The 10,538-nt window shown below is 50.7% G+C and overlaps 2 protein-coding genes across 2 annotated transcripts in view; both read right to left on the bottom strand.

Annotated features, from left to right (window-relative positions):
• Positions 1-237: 237 nt before the first annotated feature.
• Positions 238-4,843, bottom strand: DNAAF2 (dynein axonemal assembly factor 2). The gene is made up of 3 exons (XM_040412388.1): positions 3,394-4,843; positions 1,682-1,828; positions 238-730 (listed from the first exon to the last, which is right to left on the bottom strand). The coding sequence occupies exons 1-3, from the start codon at positions 4,822-4,824 to the stop codon at positions 293-295; spliced, it is 2,016 nt and encodes a 671-aa protein (XP_040268322.1). The 5' UTR covers positions 4,825-4,843; the 3' UTR covers positions 238-292.
• A 2,780-nt stretch (positions 4,844-7,623) lies between these two features.
• POLE2 (DNA polymerase epsilon 2, accessory subunit) overlaps positions 7,624-10,538 on the bottom strand; it is a 220,437-nt gene continuing 217,522 nt past the window's right edge. The window contains exons 16-19 of the mRNA XM_040411670.1: positions 10,422-10,530; positions 10,156-10,332; positions 8,851-8,918; positions 7,624-7,762 (exon numbers count right to left, since the gene is read on the bottom strand). Coding sequence (XP_040267604.1) covers positions 7,744-7,762; positions 8,851-8,918; positions 10,156-10,332; positions 10,422-10,530 — 373 coding nt within the window. The 3' untranslated portion in view covers positions 7,624-7,743. The remainder of the gene's footprint in view (positions 7,763-8,850; positions 8,919-10,155; positions 10,333-10,421; positions 10,531-10,538) is intronic.

The following is a 10,538-nucleotide window of genomic DNA, read 5'->3' as shown; positions in this document are numbered from 1 at the left end:
TGTCTTCAGGATTTCCTTAGTATTGAGCAGGTGATATAATTCGTGTCCATGCATCAGGACTTACCACAGGTCTTCATTCTGTGGGATATTCTGAAACCCTGTTCTAGTGGTTAGTAGGGTCCTGGACCCCGAATACTGTTTTACAAACAATACAAGCTGCATAGCAGTCGCCTCCATTGCATAGAAACACAAAATGTAAGTTTAATATAAAAAAACAAAAATTAAACTTAACCTGCAAGTAATAACCAAACTCAACACAACTCCACAAACCCTTCTACCTACAGTCCCCCCATCAGTCCAGCTCAAACAACATGGCGTTCTCAAACTTGAAGGCGCATTGCGTTCTGTGGTCTGCGATGACGTGGACGGAGCCACTGGAGGGCTCGACTTCCTTTAGGACCGGCTCTGCCGCGTTGGGTGCAGAGCTCTGTGTGGGCTCCGCACCATCCGGCAAATCATCTTCATCGAGTTCTCTGGCGGGTGTAATCTCTTTGAAGAAGAGACCCTCGTCCTCATTAGTGGAGTTATCTGTGCCCAGCGGCTGCGCAGTGGGCGAGGCGCGAGATGGCATCGCCAGGGGTGGACTCTGGCACCTGTCCTCTCCCGTTTCACCAGTATCGCATACACCGTCGGTGTCTGACTGGCCTGCGCTCACCCACTCAGTCACCTCGCCCACATCTGAAATCCGCGCTCCGTCGGTCGGATAACGTTCCTCTTCCAGTTCGGGTTTCTGCAGGTGAAACAAAGAAGTCATGAATTATGCAATAAGAAAAGTGCTAACCCGGTTACACCTCATGGGGGGCGGGGGTGTAAAAAGATCATCAATTCTTTAGACCAGCGGAGGGTAAATGAACATAACATAGTAGGTGCTGGTATAATGACAGATCATCTGATTGGAAGCACGCGGTCTAGCAGAGCTCGGCTTAGCAGGAGGAGTGGGTTAGTTTAAGGGTATGTCTAAAGCAGGCATCCTCAAACTGCGGCCCTCCAGCTGTTGCAAAACTACAACTCCCAGCATGCCCGAACAGCCTACAGCTATCAGCCTACAGCAGGGCATTGTGGGAGATCTGACTGGACCCGCACCTCTCTCTAGGATGGGGCCTTCACGTGAAGTCCCATAGCGTTGAATGGAGAAGACTTTGTGCATTGGAGCGTGGACTCGTCCCGGACGTAGGACTCTCAGCTATCCAACATTTATTACATATCCTATTAATATTGCATAAATGTACAGATGGCAACATCCCTTTAAGGTCTCATGCACACGACCGTTGTTTTGGTCCGCATCCGAACCGCAGTTTTGGCGGCTCGGATGCGGACCCATTCACTTCAATGTGGCCGCAAAAGATGCGGACAGCACTGTGGCGTGTGCCGTCCGCATCCGTTGCTCTGTTCTGTGGCCCCGCAAAAAAAAAAAATATATAACCTGTCCTATTCTTGTCCGCGTTTTGCGGACAACAGGCAGTTATATCAATGGCTGTCTGTGCCGTTCCACGTTTTGCAGATCCACGATTTGCATGAGGCCTAAGGCTGACTGCAGAGAGCCACAGACCTGGACCCTCTGTGATGCAAGTGAAACCCAACTCGCCTCCATATTACAAAAGCAAAAACGTGTCTGCATAGAAACCGGATCTGACCCTTCACCGGGAACCCGTATAATAAATGCTGGCGGTGTAGCACTCACGTTCAGCCGGATGCGGGTCCTTTTGTCCGTCATGTCGAGGACGTTTATCAGCGGCTGATCCTCTAGCGTCGACCATGGAATAGTAGAAGGACGCGATCCGCTCTCTAAGAATTGCGCTACGTTCTCCTCGTCAATAAACCTTCTTTCCTACAGAACAAAAAGGGAACAGAAATGTCACCGTGAACGCAGTCCATTAACCATCTGTGGTGCAGGGCACAGGAGGGGAACCTGGTTAGTGGCCCCTCCCCCACTGCTGGACTGTGCGAATATAGGCCTAGAGGACAATTAGTTATTTGCTTCTTTCGATAAAATGGTCACGACAGACCCTCAGAATTTCACGTGCATCGCGCGTTTGGGCACCCTCACACTGCTCAGGACCAGGCACGGGGCCCTAAGAATATCCCTGTGACGGCTTCCTCTAAAAGCCGACCTCTCCGAGCAACAGTGGATGTGATTTGTTAAAGGGGTTGTCCAGGATTTTGATGGCCTGTCCTATATCGGATTGGTGAAGCCCCGCCGATCGGCTGTTGTTACCTAGTAGCTCTGGTGCACTGAAGGGAATGGGAGCAACGCTGCAGTTACCAGCTCTGGCCACTGCACAGTACATGGCGCTAGAGCTACACGGTAACAGGTGACCAGCTGGGGTGCAGGGGCCCCCCCCTCCACCAATCTGATACTGAGAACAGGCCATCGATATCAAAGTTCCTGCCAACCCCTTTAAGGCTCACATTACCTCAGACCTATACGTTTCTGTTGCATTGCCATATAGCGGCACAAATAAATATGTGTATATATATATATATATATATATATATATATATATATATATATATATATATATATATATATATATATATATTGTGGCCAATTCTATGCAATTTCCCATTGGCCACCACCCCCCGCCCTGACAGAGGCCCGAAGGACACGCTTTAGGTCACTAACGGGTAAAGAGCGGCCTGTGGGCTTGTTTGGTGCGATTACAGAGCTTGGCTCTGCAAACCACTTTAAAGGGGTATTCCCGTTGTTACAAGTCACCCCCTACTCACAGGATAACTATTTGCCGCTCTATTCATATATATGAGTGTTCCGGAAATGGCGGAGCGCTGTATACAGCTGTCTCCGGAACTCCCGTAGAGATGAACGGAGCGGCGTGCTTGACCTCTCCTACTGCAGGAGAAAAAACATGGCCGCACACACTCAGCCGGGATCCGTCTTTTGCAGATCTGCTGTTTGCGGACTGCAAAAAAACGGATAAAGCCGTGTGCAGGAGCCCTTAAAAGGGTTTTATACTGATAATGTATCCTCTGGATAGGTCATCGGTGAGCGTCCGACACCCAGGACCACCACCGATAAGCAACACTGCCTTCTCACAGCACCGTACATTGTATGGTGGCCGTGCTTGGTATTACAGCTCAGCCTCATTCACTTCTATGGGGCTGAGCTGCTCCTAGGCCACGTGACTGATGAACGTGGCGTCACCGGAGCGCCGAGGCATTCTCAGACAGCCGATTGGTGGGGGTCCTGGGTGTCGGTCCCCCACCGGAGGATAGCTCATCAGTATCAAAATCTCAGAAAACCCCTTTGAGGAGAGGCTGCAATAAACACCCTGGCGCCACTTATCTCTTAGGGAACCAGGCTGAAATCCATTGCTGAAGTGAACTCCCCGAGATCCGGATCCCTCGCGCACAGTGTCACGTGACCTTAGAACCTACCTGCAGAGGATTACTATTTACACCAAAGTAGAGATTCTTCCACAGGCCGAAGCACTCGGAGGACTTGGTCAGCTCGATAACCATGTTGTCCCCCGACACGTTCACAGCTATGTCATTCGTGTTCAGGTTATACTGCGGCAGAAACTCCACAAACAAAACGTGAGGGGCGTTGGTCCGTTTGACACAAAACCGGATCTCGCACTGGTAGCTGCTGACTTCGGAGGTGATACTGTGCTCGTCAATATCCTTCACGTGGATGATGAGAGTCAGTGATGTGGCGTCCTGGGAACAAGTGAATATAGGACATTCGGGGGGGTCCTGGGGCAGGGGATTTGGGGGGTCGCTTTCTGCTGTGCTGGGCGGCACTTCTGCTTCTTCGCTGATGGGGGGAGGCGTTGGTTCGGGCTGGACCACAGGCACGGTGATCACCAGCTGCCTCTTGATCTTATTGAACTGGGCGGCCCCCCGCTCCTCCTCCACCAGGTACGGCAGTTTCAGCTGCAGTCTATAGGCCGGTCTCTGGGATTCCAGGCGGAGATCCTTTCCTTCAATGTGAAGGTTGACATCGGACGCGGAGCTCAGCAGGGGCAGGTCTACGGTAATCACCAGCTCCTTGGGCACCGGACTGGGCGCAGAGTCCCTGGCGTCCCGATAGTCCTGCAGGTCCACGTAGGAGCGGTGCCTGATGGTGTAGTTGGGCACGGTGGGCTCCTGGCACGGAGGCTTCCCCTCCTTGTGGTGGCAGCTGTTTGTTTTGTTCTGCTCGCCGGGGATATCGTACGGATAGGGGAAGTGGAGCGGGTCGTCAGGGTCCTGAAGCTTGGGGGCCGCTCCAGGGTGGGGCTTGCGCAGGACGGCGGCCTGAGGGACCCCCTTGTATTTCTCACTCAGCGTCCGGACGTTCCTGGTGTCGAGGACGACGCTGAACTGCTGGGACACGGCGTCCAGGGCGGTGAGATCCACCATGGAGCGGAACTTGTCGTTCCTGGAGGCCAAACGCAGGGTGTCCGGGTGGAAGACCACGTCGTAGACCGCCTCCTTCATCCCCCCCGGGCCCAGCTCCTCTCTGGCAGGGGTCAGGGTGCACGGCAGGCTCCAGTGCTGCCCACACCGGCCCTCCTTGTCGGTCCCGGGCACACAGTGCGGTTTACACACCCGCGGGTTGCTGCACACGTTCAGGTAACACGTCTGCTGCCCGTCCACACTCGTCTGCAGCACGTGCCCGGGCTCCGGGTGGATGAACTGCACGTCCACGCCTCTCTCCCGCTCCATCTCGCTGATCTCCTGCTCATAGCGGCGCCGGTTCTCCGGGTCGCTGATCTCCTCCGCGTACTGAGCGAAAAGCTCCCGGAACCGGGCGTCTTGGAAGGCGGCTTTGAACCGCTCCAGCTCCTCCGAGGTCACGTTTAGCTCCTCCAGCTTCGTCGCCATTCTCCTCCACTGCTGATCACCTAGGAGACGGGCGCGTAGTGATGACGTCAGAGTGGTAACGCGACCAGGAGGCGATTGGCCGAGGTGGCGTCACGTGGAGCGGAAGCCATCCGCTCAGCCAATGAAGTGAAAGCGTTTGCGCGGGTTGCCATGGTGAGGAGACTCCGCGGTTATTTACAGAGGAAGCGCGGCTCCAGCTAGAGGAGCATGTGCTGCACGTACAGGGGCTGTGTTCACACTGGGCGGCAGTCCCGGCATGCACTGCTGGTGTGGAATTAGGAGAATATTTAACCCTTCACATAATGGCTGGAGAAAAAAAAAAAAAAGAGTAATCCTGCAAATGATCTCAACGTAAATGCGAATAAGGCCTCATTCAGACACCGCTGCAGATCCCAGGGGCACAGTGGATTTCATTTAGTGAACTCTGCAGCTCATCGCACCCCTAGCAACAGATTTCACTGCAGATTTAGGGCTCAATCACACAAACGTATTTTCTTTCTGTGTCTGTTCTGTTTTTCTTTGCGGACGGTATGATGAACCATTCATTTTAATGGGTCCGCAAAAAAACTGAAGTTACTCCGTGTGCATTCTGTTTCCGTATTTCTGTTCCGCAAAAAAAATAGAACTTGTCCGCATTACGTACAAGGAGAAGACTGTTCTATTAGGGGCCGGCTGTTCCGTTACTCAAAATACTGACCGCAAAATACATACGGTCGTGTGCATGCGCCCTTACCCTGGAGCAATGACTCCATGTGTGAACTCACCCCAAAGGGAGCAGCAGACTTCCAGGGTCAGCACCATTAGGGGCCCTTTACATAGGCAGCAGCCCCTTCCATTTATAGGGCCCGGATACGATCGCTGGTGACCCGGATTCAGCCCCCGATCTGATAATCCCCACAACAGCTGGTTTGATTTCATTACATCACAAGGCATGACACGTGACCACCGTCCAATCAAACCCCTCCTCGCTGCGGTCATGCGCTCGGGACACCCATTCTTGGGCGGCTTCTGATTGGGTTAATGAAAACACAAACTTGAATATCCAAAGACCTGCAAGTACGTCTTATAGAAAGGGTCGTGTGCAGAGTACCCCCTTATCTTCACATGCTGTAATAGGGTGTCCTAATCCTACTGCCCCTTGCACAGTTATTAGTGTCATCCTCACTTATCTATGTGATAAGTGGCCACATACACAGTAGGCAAGACTTAAAAGTGGCATTTATCATGTAGAGAAAGCCACTTCCTAATGTATTGTGATTCTCCATGTTGCTTCCTTTGCTGACCAGATTCATTTTTCCATCACATTATATGCTTGTTGCTTGTTTGTTTCCATGGTTACGACCATCCTGAAATCCATCAGTGGTGGTCGTGCTTGCACACCGTAGGAAAAAATGGCAGCCTCTCCTATGGCCGGGACCACGTGAGCGCACATAGGCTGGTGCTTTTTTTCTATAGTGTGCAAGCACGGCCACGGCTGATGCATTGCAGTATGGTCGTAACCATGGAAACGAGCCGTGTATAATGTGATGGAAAAATGAATCCAGCCAGCAAAGGAGGCAATATGGACCATCACAGCTCATTAGGAAGTGGCTTGTATTAAAGGGCTTCTGTCACCTGAAAATTGGGTATTAAGCTGGCTGACATGAGCGATGTGCTAATGTCAGCTGAACATAAAGACATTAGCGCCATCTCACTGCCGGCCGCTATTGAGAAAAACAATATTTTATAATCTGCTAATTAGCCTCTGGGTGCAGGGGGGGGGGGTGTTGTTCCTGCTCCTAGAGGCTCCGTTCTCCCACCTCTGGCCGCGCTCTGCTACACTAGATTGACAGGGGCAGGCATCGTTGGTCTCCGGCCCAGTCTTTAGTGTAAATCTTGCGCCGTTCAGTAGCGAGTAGTGAGTGAAGGGTGCTCGCCGGCTGCCAGCTTCCTCACTGCACCGAATACTGAACGGCGTGAGATCGAGGGCCGGTAGGAGATGGTGAACGATGCCTGCTCCTGTCACTCTGGTGTAGCAGGGCGCGGCCAGAGGTGGGAAAACGGAGCCTCTAGGAGCAGGAACAACCCCCCCCCCCCCTGCACCTAGAGGCTAATTAGCAGATTATAAAAGTTTGTTTTTGTCAATAATGGCGGCCGGCAGTGAGATGGCGCTAATGTCAGCTGAACATAACGATATTAGCGCCATCACTAACGTCCACCAGCTTAATACCCATTTTTCAGGTGACAGAAACCCTTTAACTTTCTCTACATAATAAATGCCTCTTGCTGAAGTGAGAGGACCCCTTTAAGGTGGATTCACACTGCCCGATATTTGGGCAGATTACCGATGAACGAGCGTTTTACGAGCGGGTGATCCTGTCGTTCGTGCAGGCACGACCGATCATCGTTTCTGGGCAGCGGATCGTGCGGTCTAAACAGCCATCTGCTGCCCAGAAACAATGATTCTGTATTTGGACAGTCTGAAGATGCGCCAAATTTATCACAGTGGCTGATACAGGGCGCTCGACGGAGCATCTTCACTGTCTAAACTCTTACACCACTTATTCGTTCGCTTACGTTCCCACAGAATTCCAGTGCATATCGTCATATCACAAGTCACACACAGGAAAAGATATCCAAAATACATACGTTTGGTGCAGCTCACGGACGCCAGTTTTTTAGGCGCATGATATTACTAAATCTCCCCGGTTATGTTTGTGGATCACAATGGAAGTAGCCATTTTGTAAGAGGCGACACACAGCTGAGGTGCTCGTGACAGTGTATCATGACTGAACTCAGGGCAATTACTTTGACGCTATTTATTACAAAACATTCTGTAATTCACCAATACATAAAATACAGACAACGCACATAAAAAAAACACTTTTTACAGAGAGGATGTTAAAATCTTCAGTTGCCACCAGCTCGATGTCATCCAGTCACACATTCTGCAGTTTGCTGAAATACAAAAGATGTGAATGTCAGTCTCACAATACAGCCGCCTACGGACACTAACGATGTGCATGCGCTTTATGTGTTCCCACAGGTCCATGCAGTCCGGTGTAGGGGATGAGGGCGATATGGCGAGTACCTGCTGTTGTGGGGCTTCATCTTTTATAAAGGTCTCTAACCTAAAGGTGGATTTAGACGGCCAGATAATCGGAAAAGAACATGTCTGCAAACGCTTGTTCCTGACAGGTACAGCCGATCACCTGATGAAGATTGGCGCGTGATCCTGTCGTTCGTGCAGGCACATAAATGATCATTTCTGGGCAGCAGATTGTGCGGTCTAAACAGCCATCTACTGCCCAGAAACAATGCAGCTGTACGAGGACGAGAAATCGCATTACCGATCCCTCGTTCTCACACTGTGGAGGTGATCGCTGCAGGTAACTGACACTCGTCACCCCCTCTGAACGAGCAGCCGACTGTCGGGACGCAACGCTTCCTTCCCAACTCGTCGGCCCGTCTAAAACCACCTTAAGACTGGTTCATCTGGGTGAACTGGTAGATCAGGTAATGTGATCACCTGGAAAGTTCCTATCTGGGGAGGATCATACAGCTTTGTATCAGAGGATTGCAGCGTGACAAGTGAAAGCCAACGTGTCTCCTGCGGATAGGTCATCACTAATTCATTCCCAGAAAACCTCTTTTAGGTTCCCGATGTCTAAAGCCTGTATTACACTGGCAGATCTGGCAGTGTAATACTGCCGCCGATTACCCAATTAATGAGCAAACGCTTGTTCATCGGGAACTCGTAATCTTTCATCTGAAAGATCACAATTTGCCAGCGGAGGATCATGCTATCTAATCACGATCTGCTAGAGACAGCATGGGGACGAGCGATGGCATAAGGATCTCTCCGCCCCATGTTATGGAAGAGATCGCGGTAGGTAATAACAGCAGTCTCCTCCGCTAGCGAACAGGCGATTGCCGTTAAGGAACGCTTCCTTCCCGACAATCGTCTGCAAAATCAGACAGTTAAGAAACAAAGTGAGACCGTTCCCCTGAACCCCTGCCAGTACTTACAACCCAGAGACTCTTACCTGTCTTCTGCTGTTTTATTAGATGGGTAATAGACCTTAAAGGAAAATCCACTTCTTGGAAATGAACCCTGAAATTAAAGAATAAAAAAGTGACACATAGTACATAATGACGTCACCTCTGCCCCCATCGAGTGGTTATCATGTACCTTAATGTATGACACATTACATACAGAGCATGGCACTGGCACCATAGTCCTCAAAGGGGACCAATATCAAATATTGATGACCTACCCTTATCATCAATATCTGATCGGTGGGGTCTGACTCCCGGGTCTTACTGTCTGAAGTTCACAGCACTTGTCCAAGTGCCAAACTGCATAGTGGCTGGTATCGCACCCCAATCTCAATTACTTGAATGGGACTGAGCTGCAAATACTGTAGGCCACGTGACCAATGGACGTGACCTCACAGGCGGAGGACAAGGCTGCAATGCTCAAACATCTGATTGATGACCTACCCTGAGGATAGGTCATCAATATTTAAGTCCCGGAAAACCCCACAGTAGGTGCACTACATTTTAATATTTTTAGATATTTTGCGCCCTATGGGTATTCTTCGGTGAGGATCAGAATACACTTAAGCATATCCGATTTTCTGACATATTGAACAGATTTCCAGCGATAGCCCAGTCATGATAGATGCTCAGATGTTAATTTCCTAATGTGAAGCACAGTGTAAATGTCCAGGTAAAATCCCGAAAGTGCATCTTTCTATGGCGGTAGGATGCTGCTGTTCCAAGCTCGCGTGGCTTGTTAAACTGCAGTCACATTTTTAAGGCCTCATGCACACGGCCGTGTTCCGCGGCCGTGAGCGGTCCGTGGTAACCCGGCCGGGATTCCTGCTGACAGCAGGAGCGCACGGCGTCATTGGTTGCTATGACGCCGTGCGCTTCATGCAGCCGCTGCTGTACAGTAATACACTCGTATATAGATCATACGAGTGTATTACTGTAGTGCAGCGGCGGCATGAAGCGCACGGCGTCATAGCAACCAATGACGCTGTGCGCTCCTGCGGTCAGCAGGAATCCCGGCCGGGTTACCACGGACCGCTCACGGCCGCGGAACACGGCCGTGTGCATGAGGCCTAAAGCTCAGTCGTTTTTTTATGGGATGAGAGCCTGAGGGCTGAATTAATGGCTGCTTGTAATTGCCATTCTAGCGCCCTGCTACATGTGGGGTGTCTATAAGATTAGGGCTACATGAAGGGTCCTGCATTTCTGCTGCTACTGACAGATGAAAGAAAAAAAAAATATCTATTTCTTTGCCACGGGTAAGAACAAAGCAAAGGAAACCGCGGTTTTCTTACAGGGTTGATGGTGAGGCAATCCGTATTCAAGATGGAGAAAGGATCATATTTATCTGCGATGACTACTAGATCAGGCAGAGGATACAAGCGCAGGGTATAATCATACGCCCAGTACACGGGGCTGACAAACAGCGGCAGAGGCGTCAAGTGGCCCTGAGACAGGATCGTTTTCACAAACTAGAAGGGAAACCAAAATGGAAGAAAAAAGGTTAATAAAACGTAACACGGAGATGCAAAACCTGGGAGGGGACGGACAGATGACGTACGTGATTAGGAATATCCAAACTGCTACTGGGGAAGCGCACACAGTTCCTGCACATTTTGTTCACCAGATCCTCCCGAAACACCACAATTTCCTGAGTGCAGTACTGGATTCTGAGAAA

The sequence above is a fragment of the Bufo bufo genome, chromosome 11 (assembly GCF_905171765.1).
Source record: "Bufo bufo chromosome 11, aBufBuf1.1, whole genome shotgun sequence".
NCBI lineage: Eukaryota > Metazoa > Chordata > Amphibia > Anura > Bufonidae > Bufo > Bufo bufo.
This window is presented reverse-complemented; position numbering and strand designations above follow the sequence as displayed.

Bases quoted from the DNA above. Each gene is read 5' to 3' on its own strand.
- DNAAF2 (XM_040412388.1), bottom strand. From the start codon at position 4,824: ATGGCGACGAAGCTGGAGGAGCTAAACGTGACCTCGGAGGAGCTGGAG. The intron at 1,829-3,393 runs GTAGGTTCTAAG...TTTGTTCTGTAG, and splicing joins TAAATAGTAATCCTCTGCAG to GAAAGAAGGTTTATTGACGA. The intron at 731-1,681 runs GTGAGTGCTACA...TTTCACCTGCAG, and splicing joins GGACCCGCATCCGGCTGAAC to AAACCCGAACTGGAAGAGGA.